The sequence below is a fragment of the Crassostrea angulata genome, chromosome 10 (genome assembly GCF_025612915.1).
Source record: "Crassostrea angulata isolate pt1a10 chromosome 10, ASM2561291v2, whole genome shotgun sequence".
Lineage (NCBI taxonomy): Eukaryota > Metazoa > Mollusca > Bivalvia > Ostreida > Ostreidae > Magallana > Magallana angulata.
In genome coordinates, this window is record NC_069120.1 from 39,482,011 (window position 1) to 39,505,686 (window position 23,676).

Below are 23,676 nucleotides of genomic sequence, written 5' to 3' on the forward strand. Positions count from 1 at the left end.
GTCTTTTGTTTATTCTTGTCTTCCCCAAATACGATAGAAAAGATCTAAAGTGTTGGAAGGGCTGAAGTGAGCATTGTAACTTCATTGTATTAATTTTCATATTTAAGTATAGATATTATGGATATTGATTCTATACATTATTTAAAAGAATAATAAAAATGCCTTATGATAAGAAGCAAAAACTTAAGATAAATAAAACATGTTAATGAAATAAACATTTTATAGAAAAAATCTGTACTACGCATTTTTCTAAATCATGACGAAAAATTAATCATTTTCAACAATTATTATTTGGGGTTTTTTTTTTCGAACATTCCCCAAAATATGTCCTCTTTAGGTAAGTAAAACATACTTATCTCCCCATAACACACCTCTAGATGGCGCTTTTAAATGTAACCAATGCAATTTAAGATATAAAACACGTGACAAAGACGCGAATCCAACAGCCATTTTGATCGAGTTGAAGACTGCACAATGGCGGAACAACAAGACTACACATACGATCAGCAAGCAAATGGAGAAGGGGGCTTTGAACAGTTCGAACAACAGCAACAAAATGCAGAACCCATGGAAGGACAAGAAGTAGACTTCAGTGCTGGTGCCGGAGGTGGCGGAGAAGGCAAAATTATGGATGACGATGATGATCGGTAAGACCGCGTGCTTTTGTCGATTTTAGGTAATGCATGTAAAAAGATATATGCTGTTTGATTTTTGTTTGCAAATGAAGGCTTTTATTAGAAAATCAACATTTATGCAATGATTATAAATAAAACTACTCCTTTGTGGATGAAAAACTTGAGTTATTTTATCACGCCGCGCTTGTGCGTGTTTTTCTTACTGCGCATGCCTAGCATTTTTGGGCCTCCATTTTGGCTTTGTGAAATTCATTTATAACTAAGAAATTAATCGGGCTGAAGGAATAATTGCAGTTAAGAAACTCTAGAAAATACGCGCGAACTCTATTTTGTGAAGAATAAAACAGCTCATAATGCATGCCCATAGTTTATTGTCCCCACAGTTCGAATATTTTGTCACTAGCATATTGCAGAATTATACAACTAAGCCTATACTGTATAGCATTATTTTTAAAACATTACACTTTATACTTTTTTAGCAAAATATTTGTTGGAAATCTCAGTTGGGAAACCTCACAAAGTAAGAACATAACTATAAGTTTCATTGAAATTAAAATGATGCAGTTTCTTGTCCAAATCTTAATGTAAATGTAAAGAAAATGTAAATTAACCTATTGTGTTTTTCTACTTCAGAGGACTTAAAAGATTATTTCACAAAGTTTGGAGAGGTTGAAAATTGTGTCTTAAAACAGGATTTGGAGACAAAACGATCTCGCGGTTTTGGATTTGTTGTGTTCAAGGACCCTTCAACAGTAGATAAAGTAAATTGAATTAGCTTCCTCTGTTGCAACATGAATTATTAATTTCCTTTCCATTGAAATTTAATAACTTGTTAATATGTGCTTTACATAGGTACTGGATGAGAAGACACACAATTTAGGTGGTAGAAATATAGATCCCAAGAAAGCTAATCCACGGAAGAAGGAAGAAGTTATAAAAAAGATCTTTGTCGGAAAGGTTGATCCTAGCCTGACAGAGGCTGAAATCAAAGAATACTTTGAAACATTTGGAGAGGTAATAACAATTGATTTAATTATTTTTTTAAATGATTTTATTAGTTTTGTCACCTTTAAGTTAGTTTCAATAAGAGACATTGTAGGGCTCATGTATTGGAAAGTGTAGATGTTCACTTCATTCAATGCAAAGAAATATCAATTTTAGAGATGAGAATTTAATTTCAAAATCAAATAGTTTTACCAGGCAAATTGATTTAAATTAGGCCAAACAAAAAAATATGTTTGTTTACTGTTACATGCTGAAAAAAAAATAGGGTCGGTAGGTAGGATTATTTTTTTATTTTATTATTTATTTTTTTTTACACAACTTCAGAAACGTCAGATACATGAAATTTTTGAGACAACTCGAATATATCCCTTTCTAAGTGACAAATTTTTACGAAAATTGGCATAAACATTGAGTAATTCCAAACAAATAATTAAACAAAGTAATATTGAAAGTTAATTAAATATTTTGTTTACGACGGTAGAAAAACAGGGTACCTGGCGCAAGGCATAATCTCGGAGACTAAAAAACTAAAAAACTAAAAAACATCCCATTTCAAAGTGTCAGTAGAATTACAGTTAATGATAAAAGAAATCAAATTAAATATGTTCATGTTAAATATGTTTTGCTATATTTTGCGACTAACTTTTGATTAAGTTTCACTAATTTTCGAGGTAAAATATGGATTTGGTACAAACATATTTACCAAGCAATAGAAAATATGACAACGACATTACATTGAATTTTGACCTCAAGACGGCACATCGAATATACATCAAACTTGTGGAAATCTCAGAAGAAGACCTTTAAGGCCACGCAATTCCTTAAACCAAAACTATACGATAACCAGGGATACAGAGCTTCAGTTCATCATATTTTTTTCACTGATTGTTTGACTAGAATTAAGACAAATAGACTAAATATCCAGTACTGTTTACACACTAACTGTTGTCAACAGTTCTAAAATAAAAACAAAATGACTGCAGGAGACATTCACAGTAATTTGATTTTAGGGTTAACAGAACTCAAAATAAAAATCAAGAATGAGAGAAAATGTAAATGATGACATCTTGAAATCAAAACAAAAGATGAGAAATTAAAAAATAATTCTTATTTCCGGTCGTTTGTAAGGTGTTTAAACACAGGAGCAATGAGAAGCGTTAAAGTGACGTTGCGAAAAGTTTGCGGTTGTGTTGGATCACCGGACGCAGGCACGTTGATCCACTTATCAAAAATGATCTATTCATGCCATGGAAAAGAAACTTTTTACATTGATAAACTTTATTCTGGTTTACATTTTGGTGAAATTTCAAAGGTAAATCTCTTTTCCTAAAAGAATAAGAGTAAATGTCTCAATAATTTCCGACCAACCCTCGCAAACTGATAATACAAAACTGTTTTGCCATTGTGTCATGCTTACTTTTGTTTGCCTTATGCACCCCTGTGAATGTTATTGTCATTTAAACTTTTGACCACGTGGTTTTATTTGACCCTTTCAGTTTCGTAGTAAAAATCGTGCCTCGTATTTATAGTCTATTTTATAGAATCTAGGTACTTGTAATCAAATATAAAATCTAGAGGTTTATTGATTTTAAACTTTATCTTCATTAATTGGTGGATAAAATGTGTTCTAGAAATAAATAAAACAATACAAAAAAATAGTTTATGTCTGCTGTTGCAACAATTAACATGCTTAGTAGAGATCTCCCCTGAGGATTAATTTTCGATTTGCGCCTGACCTGGTAATAGTATCAATAGAGCAACAGACTATATATTTTTATGCAGAATGTTCCTTGAAAATGTCTCGATATGCTAAGTTTTTATACAAAACAGACACCCATTATTTTTTAAAAAAAAACATGATATTGCACATCACAAGCATCAAACATGGCCATGATAGAGATGTGCAAAAATGGATTTAAAATGATTTTTGAGGATAATTTTAGGGAAATAAATTCAAGAAATTGATAAAATAACACTACGGATGTCTGGTGTATAATATCGGTTGGATATCGAAATAAAGAAAATCTAGAAAACTCGTTGCCATCCTGTCGCTTCGCTTGCTACGCTCACGAAGCTCACTGGTAGGATTTTGCCAGTTTCTCATTTATTTTCAAGAAATTGATAAAAATCGCCGACTCCTGTGGTCAAAACTATCCTGCCTCCATGTTGTTTGCCTCGTACTTCAAAATCGGGAACCTTTTCATTTCCCCCATGTTATCGATCGAACACCTGGATAAATGCCGATATTAACTGCATTTGCTTTATGTGTGCGCATTCTTCAAACTGCAGAGAACATGTGGACGTAGATATTGTCACCATGTTTTTTTTTTTCACTTTCGATTTCAAACGCTTGACAGATTAAGATGAATATAAAAGTTAAACGTACCCACGTGTGACTTCCGGATTTCTAACGATGGATAAAAACAATTAGGGTCGGCGATTAAATATAGGGTCGGTCGGGAAACCGTAAACAAACATATTTTTTTGTTAGGCCTTAAGCTGATTTTTAATTTCCTCTAAAAATTTGTGCAGCATTTAGTGTAAATCTTGCTGAAAATGAATGAATAAAGATCTTTACTTTACATTTTTAGCATCATTTTAAGAGTAAATTATAATCAATTTACCCAAACTATATATGTGGGTGTTCTTAAAATCACTGAATAAAAAAAAGAAACTTGTTTATTTATATATAAAATAGAACAAAGAAAATGTAATAATATCCTTTGTTGATTACATGAGTTAAATTGCTTTGCATGTTTCTGTTTTCCAATGTGTCTAATTTGTGTAAAAGTGTATACAGGAAATCTCAAAGCTAGGAAGATTTGAATTTTGATACTTTACAATGCACAAAATTTTAAAGAAATCGAATGTTTTGAAATTATTTTCAGGTTAAGAAAATTGATCTACCATATGACAAAACAAAGGAGCAAAGGCGAGCATTCTGTTTTGTTGAGTTTAAGGAGGAAGATGCAGTGAAGAAAATCACTGACCAAGCTGTTCACAAAATTAAAGATCAAGAGGTAAGAATACATGTTTGTCTCTAAATACTTGCCCCAGAGGGTTATTCAATCACTATTTGTCTGTCGGACTTTTCAATTAGATAAAGTAAATTAAAACACATCAGATGTCTTATACAAAATACATAAACTTGAGTAAAAATCTTCTTGCTAGATATAATCCTCATCATTAGCTGTTCATAGGAAGCTTAAAAAATACATGTATATTTTAAATTGTAAATTAAAGAGATAGAAAAAAATATACAAGATTAGTTAAATTACACAATTATAACTATGCACACTTAAAATAACCTTCAACTAAAATAATAAGATTCATTTAAAATAGGATATTAAATAAGAATCGTAAAATATCACTTAATTGAACAAGAATGCAAAGGGTGCCAAATGCTATTATTCTGAAGAAACCCAAAATGGAGGGTTCTATGATGGGGTAACATCTGGAGACCCTTGCATGACTAATCTACAAGAGTCGGTGACCATTGGACAACCCAGATCTAATAGTCATAGCTACACACAGGTATTGTACCTAGAGCGATTGAAACAAGTTTCTCTTCAAACTTTCTTTTTCAGGGGAAATATAATTCATTTGATTTATCTGTTTATATCTAACACATCATGACTAAGGATAAATCAATAAGGTGAAAGACTATCAAGAGATAAGAATAAATGGGTAAGATATAAAGTGGTTCAAATGGGCTGTAAAGGATCAGGGATTGTGAACATGAATTAACAGTGAACCTCCTTTTGTTCCACTTCCAGCTAGATCATGCAGGTTCTGGAGAAAAGGAGCCATAGATACAGTTGAGGGTCTGAGGTATTCACCGCCACACATCTGACAAGCGTGATTGTATAAGACAATATAATCATTTAGTGATAACTAAGCCCTCATTTTGTTTGAAAGGTCTTATCATAACCCCTTTTTGCATTTTTCACAGGTTAATGTAACTGGATCCTCAAAATCCCGGTTCAAGTTGCAAGACTATCCATCACATTAAATAATTTTAATGTAATGGTTAACTGTTTTGATACAGCCAGGTAAAAAGTCTAGAACGTGATAATAACCAGAGTTGTTCTTGTTTGATCTACAGGTGGATGTCAAAAAAGCTACCCAGAACAACCAGAGTAAGAGAGGCCGAGGTGGCTGGTATGGATACGGAGGTGGACGTGGAGGTGAGTCTCGTTTACCTTGAAATATATGTCTTAGAAGTTGTCACATAATACATGCTGGTAAGCCCACTTTACAGAATATCATTAAAACCAGATACTGAATCTGGCATTGCAGGATGGCAAGGATATAACCAGGGATACGGTTACGGGGGATATGGCTATGGAGGATACGGCCAAGGAGGATACGGATATGGATATGATTATTATGGAGGTGGACCCAACTATGGAAACTGGGGCGGATATGACCAGTACTACAACAACTATGGAGGATACGGTGGTGACGGTAGGACATATTTCAATATTACTAAAGACTGTGTTGCACAGGTGTATTCAGATTGAATACATTTTTCTCTTGATTGTTGATCTTTCTATTATTACTGTTTTGAATTTGAAAACTAACTTGTGTTGTTTTTAAAGTGTGAAATAAGAGCAAGAGAAAATTTGTATGAACGATGTAAGCAAAAATCTCTTGAATTAAAGTTGATGTTTGAAAAATATCATTAATATGATTGATTGTATTTTGTCAATAAATATACATGTAAATCTACAGTTCTATTGGTTTTGATTGAAATTTTGTGACATTCCATATGATAATAAGATATTGTTGCATGCTTTAAGAACATCTGTCAAAAACACTACCCTCTATTTTTCACTGAAAACTAATAGTTAACTGAGTTTGCATGTTTATTTTTTGTTGTTTTTTTAATTGTAGCCTCTTCCAGACTGTTGTAGCATTGTGTATGTGTGTTAAATCACAAATAAAATAAAAGTACCGTAATTGCACCAAAAAAAAAAAGGGAAAAAAGTAATTTCAAAGCCGGTGACTCCAAAAACCATCTTTTCGTCAGTAGGAAAGTGTGGTTAGGAAGAGGCTACAAAAGCATTACATTTATAGTATGAATGTGCAATAAGTTTGGTGTTTGTAATTTTCTAGGTTATGACTACTACGGATACGATCAGGGTGAGTAGGTTGTGCTACAATGGTTTGGAAGTTTCTGTATAACTTTATCATTGTTGAATGACTACTAACTTTTTCAGCATTATACTAACCTGTTCATTGTTTGATTTCAAAATTTCAGAGGGTTGTTCAGAGGGGATGTTCCTTTTGTTGCTTTTCACGGGGGATATTTGCAGGAAGAAGTCTTTGGACCAAAAAGCATGAAATTGTGTTGGTCTCCCATCCTTCTGTTAATCCATGAATTCTGAGAAAAAAAAATACTTGGAGGCCCTTCAAGTTAATCATAGAAGGAGTGCACTGAAGATGAAAAGCAAATATTATAACCAACCCTCTGAAAATTTTGGTGTGAAAATTTGTAGATAGAAATGTTTGACAAAACACCCATTCTAAATTCTTATTAAATAAATGTGAAAAAGAAATTGTCCATTTTCAAGTGAACTTAATTTTGGCATTTTGCACTCTTCTAGGTCAACAGCAGAGTAACTATGGTAAATCTCAGAAGGGCGGCCGAGGTGGTGGTGGTGGATACCATCCATACAACCGATAATCACAGGTGATAAATCAGGGGGAGACCAACAGAATTTGATAGCTTGGACCTACTTTTGTATTGCATGCCTTTTCCTATTCACTTTGTCTAATCTGTTTAGTTGTTGACAGGTACCCAATCTAACCTTTCTCTGACTTTCAGGGAATTTTGAATCCTTTGTAGGCTTCCAATCACTTTCTTTGCAGAAAATGGATGAATGATTAGGATCTCTATAGGAGCTTTTATATTAGATAATTTGCAGATATAATTTATTTTAAAAAATTTGCTAGAAGTTCAACTTTTTATTAAGTTGTAAATTTTGAATCTTTATATATCAGATTTAAAAGCACTTTCTTAAAGAAAAATTTCAATGTTATATTAAATAACAAAATATGCAAAACTCATGCAATTACAAAATTCTCCTTTCTTTCATTGCAGATTATGGCCATTGTCATTAAAGATTGGAAGTCTGTGTTGTTTTGTGCTCTTTGTGACAGGGAGTTCATTCAGAGAGAGAGAAAAGTCCTTTCATTATCCATTTGACACTCATCATTTTCATTTTTCATTTCACATGTGAGGAGCATTTTGTAGTTGAATTTTATGTGCAGTCATCAACTTGTAATAAAATTGATCTTTTAAAAAAATGTCTTTGTGGTGATATAAAAAAGAGGTCAATATACTTGTAATTTTCTAACACGAAAATGTTGGTATAGATATAAAACAATATGATCGACAAACGCTTTAATTTCAAAAATTTATCTGAGAAGAAACGTTATGGAAGAATTTCAGTGAGGAAGTAATCATAACATTAAGTAGTAGTGTATACGCAGTATTTAATTTGAAAGACCAGGGTCCACATATTCTATTAACATGGAATATTTGAGCAATTGTTCCAACGAATGGAGTATGAGAAAATAAGTTTGTGACGCAGTCTTGTCCCAGTGAGCCATGAGCTACTTGTATCTTGGTGGTAAAAAGTACATGAGGTGGTATGGGGTACCTGTCGATACTACTGTGAATAAGTAAACATTTAAATGAGAATACTATCGCCGTTTTAAATATTTCAACTACGTTTGACCAATGTTTTGAAAAAGATATAGAGTATTAATGTCTTGGAGATTAGTAGCTAACGCTCTTACCTATTGTTCTACGCTGTTATATAACAATTATTAGACAGCAAGAAAGTTCGTGTTGTCTTTTAACAAACTATTGACGATTTGTAAAGTGACAAACAATGGCTGTTAAGAAGCAGTCTAATTATGGAATCGATAGGAAGAACGCCACAATATTGAAGTGTCCCACACAACCTTAAAACGCGGAAGTTGTTTATTTCCTTAAAGCTGACATGAATTCATAAATACGCATTATTTCCCTTTTATCTCAATCTACCGCCATATTAGTTGTCGATTTCTATTGTTCTGCACATCGCTACACACCCCCTATATAAAGCCGAAAGCAGTATTCATGCTTCACCGCATTCAGGTATTTCATTCACCCGAACACGTTACCTTGGACGAGAAGACGTGTCGAATCGCGTTTTGAGCAAAAATAATATGACAACCACTGCACTGGCAAGGAATATCCAGTGAACGACGAAACAAGACAAACTGAAATCCAGACACAGATACTTAAAAAATCCTCGATAATTGTAGACCGTTTTCCTGTATATGTTATAACATTGCACATGCGCAATCACTGTGGCAGATCGAGCATTGTCAATGATCGCATGAATTTTTTTTTTCTGTAGGAAACGATTTTACGTTGTTACTTTCTTGGATTTAGTAATTACTATCATTCATCTACTGTTTATGATGGAATACCGCGGGGGTTTTCAAAAAGATGCAGACGTTATGCACTCTGTATGAACGACACACGTGTTCGATATGCATGTGAAGTAAGGCAGCACTATTTGTGCAAAATAGTACGGATACCTTGGAAATTCATTCAAAGAATAAATATATTTTGTATTTTATTGATTGCCGTTTCCTTTATTCTTTACTACAAAGATTTTACTACAATATGGAGTGATGCATTCAGAAGTCCGCGTAACCTGAATGCCTCGATCGGAAAGCATCCGACCGTAACTTACTCGACCGGTATATATACCCCAGTGGCAGTAGAGGAGCGATCAAAACTAATATGGCGACCAAACGCTTTTATGAATTCATGTCAGCTTTAAGAATGTTTTTAAAAATAAGCTATTTTGTCTACTCTGAGTCATATCACTAACTTGGCCCAAATCATCACTGGGGAAAAGGGCTTATGAAGGGTCAAATTCCATTTGAAGGGGCGAGAATTATTGAATTGCTACATGTATTTTTCAAAATTCTTCTCAAAAACCAATTCGCCAGAAAAGGTGTAATTTGTGTGGAAACATTCTCAGGTAGTGTATAGAGTCAAATTTGTTCAAATCATGACCCCCGAAGGTAGAGATGGGCTGCAATGGCATTGGGGGTCGAATTTTTACATAGAAAATTACCGAAAATTCATTGCTAGCCAATTTGTTTTGCTTGAAACCGCGTCGTTTTTACTTGTATTGACGCAAGAAATAGAAAGCTTCGTCCTACTGAAAGTCCAAGGTCTTGTTAAAATGGTTCTAAAACATGTTGACAAGGCCAACTGAAACTTGTGTGGAAGCATCCTTAGGTAGTGTAGATTGATGTTTTTAAAATCATGATCCTGGGGCTTTACATAAATTATAAAGAAAGAAATCTTTCAAATTCTTCTCAAAAACCAATTGGCCGCGAAAGCTGAAAACTCGCGTGGATGCATCCTCATGTAGTGGAGACTCAAGTTTGTTCAAATTATATAATCCTCGCGCGTAGGATGGGGCAACAAACGGGGAGGGCCGAATTTTTATACATAGAGTCTTTAAAAAATATTCCTCTCTAAAACCAATCAACTATAGACAGGCTTTAACTTGTGTGGAAGCATCCTTAGGTAGTGTAGATTTAAATTTGTTTAAATCATGATCCCTGGGGGGTAGAACGGGACCGGAGGGGGTTACTGTGGCCCCTAAAGAATTCCTCACAAGAGGTTCAAAGTTTGATGTAGGTTTATATTTATATGAACAGTAGTTGATCTTCCTGAGAACTACAATGCTCAATATGTATTAATTAATTATGACTATGAAATCACCTGGTTACAAAAGGGGGTTCATGTTTAGCATTTATGAGATTATCTGAAAAAAAAAATAGAAAATCTATTTATACAGTTACTGTAATATGAGTTTTAATTTTATTACATTGTTCGGATAGTTTTACATGACTCCATAAAGCTGATTTTATTATTGCTCGGGTGAGTAAAGGCGAAGGTCGAAGTGGCCCCATCGTAACACCATAGGCGAGCCATATGGTCCATCAATCTCTTGTTGAAAAACGTAATCATGAAGAAGACAATATGAATAGATGACCTAGACGACAAAATCATTTAAAATAAATTGTGTATAAGATTTTGCATCAATTGCGTTTTGTTGCTATATATACAGACAAATTTTGATGAAACCAAATGCATTTCAAACCTTTTAATTGTCCTACCAATTTCCACGTCCTAAGAAAGCCAAAAACGAGATCTAGCTGGCCTAGCTCAGCTCCCGGTCTGAGAAAAAAAAATCGGATAGACGACCTGGTCATCCATCCAAATTTTTTCAGACCGGGAGATACAGATCTGCATCAAAAATGATCAAAAGGTACACAAATAATTGACTTTTCGCCCTGCCTGTGCGCTTAGATTCTTGTCGAATCCACATCTTATGTGCCAGCTTTCTTTGCACGTTTCTATACAATGGCATAATTTTCAAACGCGAAACTTGTTTGAAAATAATTTATTAATTTTTCAAAATTTTATTCAATAAAAAAATGCATTATGTAATCTTCACGGTCCGTGTTTTAAATTCCTTCAAAATAAATAACTGATACAGAATAAATTGTGGATCTTCTATGTGAAAATGCAGTATTTTACAATACATTTATCTTTTTTGCGGTCTGTGATATTGATATGGTACATTCAAATGTATATTTGAGTAGTTAGAGACGCCCTCATGAAATAACCTTGAAGACATGTCTAATTATACCCCCACACAACAAGTTTTTGACCTGTTTGTCCTGCCTATTTGAGCCACTGCACAGAACTCTAGGAATCTTTATATAGGTAAAAAAAATGACTCAATGTAAATATATGCATACTTAATTGATATACATTCTTATTCTTTTATATGTATTTTTCTAGAAAGTCTGTCCCTTTTGAACCTATGAATTTGGTCATTAACTAATTAAAGTACCGAACAGTTTAACTTTTCTTACCAAACCACTGAATAGAATTTCAAGAAACTTTAGACACTACGTACGTATATGGCACAACAAATTCACAAAATAGCTAAACATAGTTTCACAGTCAATAATATACAATTATAATTGCTGGGGTTTTTTTTAAAGTCAATACGATGAAATACTAGTATTTACCGGTACACCCACCAAGTATGATTCCCTCTATTTCTTACGGAAATTGAATTTAATTCGTAGTTCTATAGAAATTGGCAGGGCTGAAATCTACACGCCCCGAATATCGATTTGGTCAAAACCTTCAGCAGCCCAAGTAAAATCACAGATTGCACGAAATAATCACGATGATGTCAGATTCAAATTCCCAAAGGAGATGATTTCACTGTTTACATTTACATTTTTCTTACTTTTAGAATTAATTTGTTAAAATAAAGATGCAAATATAAAAAATAAAATAGAGCTTCTAGTGTCTTTGATGATTCATGCGGGTTATGAAGGTAGCGATATTGCAGAAAAATACATAACATTGGTTATAATAATGATTTACATAAAATGAAAATAGTGGTCTCATATGGCGATACATGGACTTGGTGAGCTTTTATGTCTTTGATTCTTATTAGCCCTAAATAGACTCTGATTTATGGTGGTATGGGACACCTGTCAATATTAATGTGGATAAAAGTACATTATAATCAAAATACTGTTATCAGTTTGGAATTTTCAAATTTTAAAATATTTGACCAAACTATATGATTTAAAATTTTTTGGAAAGGTAAAAATTGTAAAAGCTCCAGCAGGACTTGGACTCATGACTAATAGATTCATAGTTTACACTCCAACCCACTGCGCTATGCTGTTAGGTAATTACATTGTATTTTGTGAAAGAAATCATAAAATTTTACTTAATTTTATTGTATTCATTTTGATAGGAAGTACATCACAATATGGAGGTGTCTCATATCACCTTTAATTAAATTTATTTCAACTTGATATCACTAAAATAAAACAAGAACTATATTTTCAATTTAAAATTCATTGTGAAAAAAACCCACTCTATCATCCAAATATAACAATGTCATAAATAAAGTATTGTACCGGTACATAACAAACAAATGTAAATGAATTTATGTGACAAAACTTTACTATGTAAAAATATTAAACATCATGAACATGATGAAATACTAAATTAAAAGTTAATTAAATTTCTGATTCATTTACAAAAATTGCACAATTTTAAAAGTTAAAAAAAGAATTCTTTATCCAAACATGGCATCATGCAAAGTGTCTATCTCAAACTCTCGTTGTTTTGCTCTTGCCTGCAAATAAAATAAAATTTATATTCAGTAAATGTAGAACTTTCCCAAAACATTACTTTAAAAAAAAAGAAAATTGTTTAAAACAAATACCTAGCTACTTGTTTTAAAACATGATTTTTATTTGAAGACTTTTTCTAACAAGTGAAATGAATACTAGTAAATGAAATGCTTTTTTCCTTACCTTGTGTTTCTTATAGTTTTCATAATCAGGGTCATCTGTAGGAAATTCAGTTCTACACATGGGACAGTTGTTCACCTTTATAGCAAAAAGAAAAAAAAAATCATCAAAAAGAAAATAAATTGAAATACATCTACTTGATTATATCTACTAAATATCATTACCAACCCATTTTCTCATATACATGTTTTAGATCTAACAATTACTGCATCTACATGTAAGTACAACTGTATTTGGAAACAAGAGGCCAATTGGCCTTAACGGTCACCTGAGTAGCATATATCCAATACACAAACTTGTCATGGAGTCTCATATATGCATCTAATTAATTAGGTTTCATACTGGAGTAGAAAAATTATAAATTTGTAATGACAACCACATTTAATTCAAAAAGAACTGTGAAACCTATAATTTTGGTGAAAAACTAAAAGATCTGGTCTACAAAATAATGAATTTAGTTTTCCTTTCAGGTGTGTGGGAGTAAAGAAGATAATTTTTTAACGTTATATGCATTAACATCTATACATCCATTTTGGCCCTGCCCTAGAGTCAAAACCCATACCCCAGGGGACATGAAAATTAAAATTTCAGTAGAGGACTTCCTGGTAAACATAATTATTAGTCGTTTTTTTTTTTATATACAGATGTGTGAGAATAGAGAAGAAGATTTTTAAACATTAAATGCATTTACACTTTATTGCCATATTGCCCCCCCCCCATGTCCTGAACCCCTGACCCAGGGGCCATGAATTTCACAATTTAGGTAAAGGAGATTGTGGATATCATAACCATGTATTCAGTTTTTTGCCCACATGTGTGGGAGTAGAGAAGAAGATTTTCTTAGATTTAATACATTTTTACTATTTGGCCATATTGGCCCCACCCTAGAGCATGAACACCTAACAAAGGGGTCATGAATTTCACAATTTTAGTAGAGAGCCTCATGGACATCATAATCATGCATTTAGTTTTTAACAAATATATATAGGAGTAGAGAAGAAGATTTTCTAAGATTTAATACATTTTTACTATTTGGCCATATCGGCCCCACCCTAGAGCCTGAACCCCTGACCGAGGGGTCGTGAATTTCACAATTAAGGTAGAGGGCTTCATGGACATCTTAAACATGCATTTAGTTTTTAACAAATATATATGGGAGTAGAGAAGAAGATTTTCTAAGATTTAATATATTTTTACTATTTGGCCATATTGGCCCCACCCTAGAGCCTGAACCCCTGACCCAGGGGTCATGAATTTCACAATTTAGGTAGAGGGCTTCATGGACATCATAATCATGCATTTAGTATTTAACAAATATATATGAGAGTAGAGAAGAAGATTTTCTAAGATTTAATACATTTTTACTATATGGCCATATTGGCCCCACCCTAGAGCATGAACACCTAACAAAGGGGTCATGAATTTCACAATTTAGGTTGAGGGCTTCATGGACATCATTATCATGCATTTAGTTTTTAACAAATATATATGATAGTAGAGAAGAAGATTTTCTAAGATTTAATACATTTTTACTATTTGGCCATATTGGCCCCACCCTAGAGCCTGAACCCCTGACCCAGGGGTCATGAATTTCACAATTAAGGTAGAGGGCTTCATGGACATCATAACCATGCATTTAGTTTTTAACAAATATATATGGGAGTAGAGAAGAAGATTTTCTAAGACTTTAATACATTTTACTATATGGCCATATTGGCCCCACCCTAGAGCCAGAACTCCTGACCCAGGGGCCATAAATTTCACAATTTAGGTAGAGGGCCTCATGGACATCATAACCATGCATTCAGTTTTTTCCTCACATGTGTGGAAGTAGAGAAGAAGATTTTTGAAAATTTGGCTTTTTTTGCATATTTGGCCCCGCCCGTGGCACCCCAGGGGTGGTAGTGCCATAAATTTCACAATTTAGATTCTTCTTAACATAGAGATGCTTCACACCAAAAATGGTAACGATTTGCCCGGTAGTTTCCAAGAAGAAGTTAAAAATGTAAAATTGTTAACGCACGACGCACAACGCACGACGACGGACGAAGACCAATTGCAATAGGTCACCTGAGTGACTCAGGTGACCTAATAAAAAACAAACCAACAATTAATGGATCTCTTTGTATACCTATATATTTTTTTTGGAGTATGATTTGATTTCATCAGACACGAAAAGACAAATGTATACATCAATCTAAATAAAATTAGATCCTTCATGCTCCCGTACTTGATATGTCAGCATCAAATACGGTAGCGTAAAGGATCTAATTTTAATAAGATTGATGTATAATTTTAATACAATGTTATATTAGTTTATTCATGAGTGTGTATGTGTACCTGTGTGGGGTCTTTTTTTTTCTTTTTCAGGGTGTCTATGAAGAGTGCATGGGAAGAGTTCAAATTTGAAAATGAACAGTTTTTCTGATATTCAGCATATATTACCGATAGTTTCTTTTAAATAATTATTTTCACAGAATTTGCATATAAATAAGGTTTATCAATCCAAAACACTAAATAAATAATTATAAAATAAATACACAATTTTTTATTTTAATGGGTGGCACTGTAGCTCACAGATTGTCCATCCTAATTTTTTCAGACCAGGAGATACTGGCATGCAGCTAAACAAATGGCTGACTATTTAAACAATGTGGTTTGTCTCAGTCCTATATTAGTATACTGTGGTTTCATCAATATATCTTGAATACCAATTTTCGTGGATTTCGTTTTTAAGTTTAACCATGAATTTAAATGTTCATTGAAGTGCATTTTCTACTAAATTTGTATGGATAGGGTCATTGGCCACCAATTTAGGTATCCTTGAAACTGTGATTTTCACTTTATTAACGAAAATTGATACCCTTGAATATTAATGAAACCACAGTATACAAAAAAGAGACTTCAACCAATAGAAGTTTTAAATGCAAAACTGTGTGAGACAAACATGTTTAGTAATGTTTGTGAGCCATAACAAGAAGGTAAAATTATTTTGTTACTTTGATATGAAAGAACTTCATATGAGATTCTCGTCGTTTTACGTATCCACTCAAAACAGTGTACAAGTTATGGAGATTTAAAAGACATGTCTTCCAAGAATCAGAGTAAAAGAAAACTTCTAATGCCAGAAAATATCATGATAATGAGTATGTTGTGTCATTGATTGGATGGAGGGAAATTATTTTCTATTTGTTTCTTTTATATATATATTACTTTAAAGAACTCTCAAATGTTTCGTGAAACGCTGATATTACCCTTTGGAGCCAAGGCAAAATGCAACTGGAATGAAATTTGTGGGAACATTTAGGAAGTACAATTGCCTCATCTTCTTCATCAAGCAATCCTAAACATACTGGACATTTCTTTTCCAAAGCTGAAACATGACAAAAAACAATGAGGAGTGGCATTTTATATTCAGTGGTTATTTTTGTACGTATTCCTGATTATATGCCACTATCTATGTGTAGATGTGTCGATATGGCTTTCACTAACCAAGTTCAAATTATAAGTATAAGCTGCTCATTAAAGTTTCATTCAATCAACATGTTTAAAATCAACATTTTTTCTTGTTTTTGAGTTTATAAATATCTAAACAGCAAAAATAAATAATACAGGTATATAGTTGATGAGACTCAAAAGATGTTCATTCATCTAAAAAATATTAGCTTTAAAAACATTTATAATCATTAATTAATGATAATATAAATTCTAACAAATGCATTTCAAGATGCTTAAAAATTCCAAACTAGCAAGGATAATAAAACTTACCAGCCTCTGTGGGGGAAATAATGATCCTAGGTAATTCTTCAACAAACTTTTTTGATGCAGGGGGAACTTTCCTTTCTCCACCAAATGCCCTAATAAATAGTCCAAAGTTATTACAGAATGGTTCAAATTTGAAGGCAATTATTTACTTTTTTGAGACTTTTTTTATTTAACAAAAATGATATTTCTGTTGTACAAGATTTAACCAGGCATTGATAAAATCAGGAGTACTGGGTGTTACATATCTAAACAGAAATATGTATTGAGTAACTGTTATCATAAGTCGATAAAAATCATAATCATAACATACTCTTCGTATTCAATATTCCATTCTGCAGCTAATCCACTGTCTAAGAGCAACCTGTAGAAAAATACACGACTAGACTCTTAACTGATCAATATTTCAACGTAGCTAAATCTAGTGATTGTTCTGATGACGGATGTATATCAACCTGTCAACAGCTGATCAGTTATATCAATCAATGAAACTTACCTTGCCATATGTAACATGTGATTTGGTTGTTCGCCGTCTGCTAAAGGTTCACAATCATGTTCGTCAAAATATGATGCCATGTCAGAGGTGTACGTAATTTTTCAACACTTTCTAAATGACCATGCAATTTTTTCAGTCTGTAACAAGGCCGCGTATATCACTCAACAATTTATTAATGTCTAAGTAAACTTCACTCAATTCCACTCTTTTATTAATTAACTTTGGGGTAAAGGTTTAAAAATAAAATAACGATTTCTAGTTTTTTATGCATATATAATGTTTCCGACGATAAATAAGCCATTCTTTTACTTATTGTTGTAAGCTAATTTGAATTAAACAACTTGATCAAAGTATCTTCGATCAAGTGTAGATATATGGCAAACCACTGTAATATATTAATCTGAATGAAATCTGGTAGAATCATAAATACTCTGTTTTAATTTTCTTCTGTTTGTATTGATAATAGGGGTGGTTTAAATTATAAAATTAATAACGTTTCATGTATGATTTATCTAAAAAACAAATATGGCCGAAGAGAAAACGAAAGAAGAAAACCTCCAGAAAGGTAAACATTTTTAGTTTTTATTTATACTCAATAAACATCATGTTACTATTCAACAATACTTTAAATCATACAGTGACATTTGGATTTACCATGTTCAACAGATCCAGTACAATAAATGAATTTAGCTACGTGGCTTGATTTACTATTACAAACCAGAGGAAGCCGACGAACAGAGCTTAGTTGAGCTGAATATCTCGCTATCCAAATTTGCGCATAAAGGTGGAACTATCTGGCTTATAGGCGACTTTAATATGCCGAAATATGATTGGGTTAGAAATAGTATTGACGCTAGTTGTAGAAACACAACCCTATACGAATACTTTATAGAGCTCATACAAGACAATAACAACAAATGGTAGACTTTCCTACTAGAGGTGAAAATACTCTTGATTTGTACTTAACAAATCGCCCAACCCTGGTAAGTAAAGTAGCCCCTTTACCCGGTATAGGTGATCACAATATTGTATATACTGAGGCAAATATAAAACCACAGGTAAGCAAAACTAAGTCCAGAAATGTCCATCTGTATAAAAAGGCAGATTGGGATGGCTATAGACACCATATTGCTCAGTATAAAGACCATGTTCTCATGAATGAACCTTTATACACAAACTCTGATAATTTATGGAATGAGTTTAAACAAAAAATCTTAGAGGGTGTATCAACCTTTGTACCATCAATAAGGACCAGAGGAAAAAACAAGCTACCCTGGATTGATATTCACATCAAACGTTTAATTAGAAAACGTGATAAACTCTTTTATAGACAGAGAAGAACAAAGACACCAGAGGATAAACAGCATTATAAAAACATCAAACATCTTGTACAGCGGCAAACAAGACTCTCATATGATAGGTATGTAAACAACATCCTAGGTATACTGGAGGACCAGGTCTCTGACTCAGAAACAGGCCCAAAACAAACCTATGCTCCTAAAAAACTCTTCACCTTCTTAAAGCATGCTAAGAGGGACTCGTGTGACGTGTCACCGCTCAAGGAGGGCAGAACCCTCAAATCAACACCAGTAGAGAAGGCTAACATTTTAAACCGCCAATTTCAGTCGGTTTTTAGCCCTAAATCTCCTCTATCCCTCTCCCAACTATGTGACATGAAGGTGAGTGACCATAACAGTACCCCTCCCCCAGCTAAGTATGCAAGTACCCCCATTACTTATGAATCCTCTCCATCAAGAATCATGATGCCTGACATACAGGTATGTACAAAGGGTATAGAGAAATTGTTAAAAAATCTGAAAACAGACAAAGCAGCTGGCCCTGACCAAATCTCTCCCATCTTACTGAAGGAACTGCACAATGAGGTAAGCCCAATAGTTCAAATCCTCTTTCAGCTCTCATATGACACGGGTGTACTACCCAGAGAGTGGTGTACAGCAAGTGTAAGTCCTTTATTTAAGAAGGGGGACAGATCAAAACCGGCCAATTACAGACCGATATCCCTTACCTGTATATTGTGCAAAACTATGGAGCATATCATCGCATCCAACTTAGTAAGGCACTTTACGCAGAACAACATCCTGTATGATCTCCAACATGGTTTTAGGGAGCGACGCAGTTGTGAAACTCAACTGGTGATGCTGGTAGATGAACTTGCTCGGAACATCCAAAACGGTGATCCTGCTGGACTTCAGCAAAGCTTTTGATAAGGTCTCACACAATAAATTACTTTTTAAACTACATCAGTTTGGTGTTCGAGGCCGAAACCTAGCATGGATCAGGGGGTTCCTCAGTAATCGTTCCCAGAGGGTAGTGGTAGACGGTGAGTTCTCTACATCCATCCCTGTTACATCTGGGGTCCCCCAGGGTTCAGTTCTTGGTCCCATTCTCTTCCTTGCATATATAAACGACTTACCAGAGCAAGTGAAATCACAAGTCAGACTCTTCGCCGATGACACTGTCATCTATATTACTCTAGATGGCAAGGGACGTCAGTCAATGCTTCAAGAGGACCTAAAGAAACTTGAGCACTGGGAGACACTGTGGGATATGGAATTCAACCCAAGTAAGTGCCAGGTTATCCATATAACAACATCCAGAAACCCCATCCGTACCAAATATATACTACATGGACAGGTGTTAGAATTTACCTCATCAGCTCGGTATCTGGGTGTTGATATATCAGATGACCTAAATTGGAGTACGCACATCAGCCGGGTAACAAATAAAGCCAATAGCACTCTTGGCTTTCTACATAGAAATATTCCAACCAAGAACCAGCAGCTTCGGTCAGCAGCATACAAGGATGGTACACCCACAGCTTGAGTATGCTGCCAGCGTTTGGGACCCTCACTTGGCTACACATACTAACCAAATTGAGGCAGTACAGCGCAGAGCAGCGAGGTGGGTGATGTCTGACTATAGCAGGACATCCAGTGTAACAAGTATGCTACATACCCTAGGTTGGAGAAGCCTACAGCTAAGGAGGGCCGATGCCAGACTTGTACTTATGTACAAGATCATTCATGGCCTGGTAGCCATCCCCTCGGTTCAACTTGTCCCCCCTGGTAGGATTACTTGCTCAACTCACTCTTTTACTTTTCGGCAGATTCAAACAACAAAAAATGTTTACAAATATTCTTTCTTCCCTCTTACCATAGTCCAATGGAACAGACTGCCGGACAGTGTTGTCGCACTTCCAGATGTTGATCATTTCAAACTGGAGGTGGGCAAATTGAACCACCTCAGGCCTTAATTTTGCAAAAGTGCTTTTATGTCTTTTAATTGTAGATACTATTTATCTTATCTTTTATCTTCACTAAAATGTAATAATATTACTATCCCCTTTTCATCCTGTTGAAATCTTACTTTACTCACTTCTCTTATTCTTTTAACAAGCAGCGCACCCTACTCAGAGTACTCAGAATTGAGGGCGAGTAGTATCGAGAGATAGATAGATAGATTACCTACATCAGTACATAGCTTTATTTACCTACCTAAAGTAGGTTTATATAGCTACTCAATCATACTTTGTCTTGAATGGGCATTTGTACTAAAAATCGTGGCGCAGTAATAGTTTTAAACTTTGAATTTATCTGTAAACAATTCATAAAAAAATCACCCTTTAAAATGTTGCTCTTTTTGCGCAAATGCAGTCAAAGTTCTAAATATTTTTGGGATATGTATGCCTGTTTATGTGTAACTAAACAGCTACTTCAGTTCTTAAATGCAATAACAAAGAAGAACAGTTCTGGTTAACATAATAACTGATCTGGATTTGTTTTATTTTTGTAAAAATGATTAGAAGTAGAGGTGGCTGAGGAAGTGAAGGAGCCTCCACCCCCTGACGTGGTGCAGCTATGTCGTGAAACATTCCAAAAGTCAGCAGAGTACCTGCACGGTGAACTTGAAGGTATAATATCAAAATTTTCCAGTGTCTTTATCTGTGTAATGTTTAGTCTATAAATACATTTCATCAATGACGATTTTGATATTTACCGTAAACATACAATTGTTGAAAATTATATAAATGTAAGCAATAAGGAATAATTATTGTTCTTTAGATATTATGAGGTGATTAAATAAGGTCAGGCGTGATCAAATCTATCATAAGGCCCTTATAGGCTGTATTGGATTTGATCATCCCAAACTGTTTTTGATCACCTTACAATGCTGAAAAAGTGATTCCTTATTCCTTACATAAAAAATATCAACACTTTGGACATTCATGCTAATTGAGAAAAAAAATGGATAATTTTATTCAACATTATCTATAATAGCTATAAATTTTATTTCCATTTGTAGGGACAATTGAAGACTACAAACTCTTGGAGACTCTTAATAAAATCACGATCACAAAATATACCGATATGAAAGAATTTACTGAAAATATTAGTAGAGGACTGCAGGAGCTCAATGAAAAATGTAAGACTGCTGAAAAATAACGTTGAACTGTTTGAAAGTGTAACAAATGTACATGTAACAGGATGTTTAATAGAATCAAATTTTATGTGATGCTGTATTAATTTGTTTTATGTGATAGTTTAGTTGCAGTATTAATTATTTTTATCCCTGTTCCTATATAAATTGCCCCTCAGAAGATTTCTTCATTGCAAATATTTCAAAGTTTCTAGAGCTGGTATTTCTAATGATTGGCAGGGGTTTGTTTCATGTCAAAATATTAGGGTTTGAATTACAGAAAAGAGAATCTTTAGAAGTACTAGTTATAGTTGATATTTATTTTAGATTTAATTGGGGGGGGGGGGGGGGGGGTAAGTGTGAATTCAATAATATACCAACAAATGGTTTCCCCTCATGTAGAAAATTGTAGAAGTCATCAAAATACCTGTAATGGTGTACAGGATGGATATACCTGTACTAATCATAGTAAGAATACTAGTGTCTATAGTTATACACATGTACATGTAAGTGTACAGGTACTTGTACATCATCAATTTAACATTGTATTTACAGACAGCAATCTTCATCCATTCCTAGAGCAAATAAACCAGATTGATGAAAATGTGACTGCATTGGAGCAAGCCGCATACAAGTTGGACAACTATTCCAAAAGACTAGGTTTGTTTAGAGTTAATTGTGATTGTAAGGGTATTCTTAATTGTTTTACTGAATGTGGGTTACACCATCTTCCAAAGTCACAAGAGTCTCTGATTCACTTCACTCTTCATGAACACTTGACCAAATAGACAGAGTTTGACGGGTTAGAAACCCCATTCTTTGTTGGTCTCATTAAAATTTGCATAATCCAATAGGTTAATTATGCATTGATCAATGTTGAGCCATCTATGATTTACAGTAGATTTCTAGCAGAAGTGTAGTAAGTGCTGTTACCATCGGTAGTCTAGGTTACCAGCGTATGTGAAATATTAAATCAGTATAAAACAGAGTTCTTGCCATAAGCAATGGCATTAAAGGACATGTAGAGTTCACATACTGTAAATATTATTGAGTTATTGCATCTTCATTCTTGAGTGGCTGGTCTGCTTATAAATACAAATTGTATTCTTCAATACTGGTTTTTTTTTCAGAGAGTAAATTTAAAGCATTGGAAAAAAGATGAAGTGGAAGAGCAACTGTACATGTATAATGTTAATACAACTTTATTGTGCAATATCATTATGGAATACTGAATTTTTTCATCTTTACCAAATTTCTTGTATTTGTTGTTTTACACAAATAAAAGTTTATTTTTAATGCATTTTGTTCTCGCTATCTCAATCTCACCCCCCCCCCCTTCCAAAACAAGAGGCCAACAGGCCTTGACAGTCACCAGAGTTCCCTAGCCTTTAAATTTACATGTCAGAGAGTCTCATGTTTAAGCTTCATTTTAAAGTCTAACCCCTAATCTAAGACCTGTCTGACTGTTACCTGCTTTCATTATTTGATGTTTCAAAATTTTAAAAACTTGAATAAAAGAGGGGGGTAGGTTCAAGAGTTAGAGGAATCTCTGATTATCTTTACCTTAATTAGCTCCAGGGGCCAAAATCATAAACCTTTGGGAACGAGAGACCTTTATAATATTCACAGTTTCATTTATGATGCACACCAAATGCATGCAGCTTGTTTCTACAAGTATACAATGCACATGATATATAGATTTCCTAAAATGCATATTTAATTCAATATAGCCAAGTAACAATTTACCTTGTAGTTTTCAAGATGAAATTAAAATTGATACACAGCAACTACCCAAAGTAAAAATACATGTTTAGTATATGGCCATAACTATAATCATCTCCAACCCCCAATAAAAAGCTTCAACCTCTGTCCCATGGCTTGAGCAGTGAATGTCACAAT

At 33.9% G+C, this 23,676-nt stretch overlaps 3 protein-coding genes across 8 annotated transcripts; 2 read left to right on the forward strand and 1 right to left on the reverse strand.

The window, feature by feature from the left end:
• The first annotated feature begins 421 nt into the window (after positions 1–421).
• Positions 422–7,952, forward strand: LOC128165551 (heterogeneous nuclear ribonucleoprotein D-like). 5 transcript variants are annotated; one of them, XM_052830198.1, is made up of 10 exons: positions 422–647; positions 1,115–1,155; positions 1,269–1,396; positions 1,488–1,649; positions 4,529–4,660; positions 5,746–5,827; positions 5,919–6,107; positions 6,759–6,785; positions 7,250–7,335; positions 7,747–7,952. In XM_052830198.1, exons 1-9 carry the CDS (start codon positions 475–477, stop codon positions 7,327–7,329), a joined length of 1,014 nt encoding a protein of 337 aa, XP_052686158.1. In that variant the 5' UTR covers positions 422–474; the 3' UTR covers positions 7,330–7,335; positions 7,747–7,952. The 5 variants fall into 5 exon arrangements, with proteins under 5 accessions (XP_052686158.1, XP_052686161.1, XP_052686160.1 ...); XM_052830199.1 differs by having other exon boundaries at positions 424–647; positions 5,940–6,107; XM_052830201.1 differs by lacking the exon at positions 7,250–7,335.
• A 4,755-nt stretch (positions 7,953–12,707) lies between these two features.
• Positions 12,708–17,513, reverse strand: LOC128165554 (E3 ubiquitin-protein ligase RNF181-like). Its single transcript, XM_052830205.1, has 6 exons — positions 17,341–17,513; positions 17,158–17,208; positions 16,851–16,939; positions 16,337–16,455; positions 13,086–13,160; positions 12,708–12,904 (listed from the first exon to the last, which is right to left on the reverse strand). The coding sequence occupies exons 1-6, from the start codon at positions 17,418–17,420 to the stop codon at positions 12,845–12,847; spliced, it is 474 nt and encodes a 157-aa protein (XP_052686165.1). The 5' UTR covers positions 17,421–17,513; the 3' UTR covers positions 12,708–12,844.
• Positions 17,514–17,770: 257 nt separating this feature from the next.
• On the forward strand, positions 17,771–23,073 carry LOC128165553 (biogenesis of lysosome-related organelles complex 1 subunit 2-like). Of its 2 annotated transcripts, XM_052830203.1 has the most exons (6): positions 17,839–17,905; positions 18,671–18,760; positions 21,164–21,271; positions 21,664–21,783; positions 22,333–22,437; positions 22,908–23,073. In XM_052830203.1, the coding sequence occupies exons 1-6, from the start codon at positions 17,866–17,868 to the stop codon at positions 22,937–22,939; spliced, it is 495 nt and encodes a 164-aa protein (XP_052686163.1). In that variant the 5' UTR covers positions 17,839–17,865; the 3' UTR covers positions 22,940–23,073. The 2 variants fall into 2 exon arrangements, with proteins under 2 accessions (XP_052686164.1, XP_052686163.1); XM_052830204.1 differs by lacking the exon at positions 18,671–18,760 and having other exon boundaries at positions 17,771–17,905.
• The last annotated feature ends 603 nt before the right edge of the window (positions 23,074–23,676 follow it).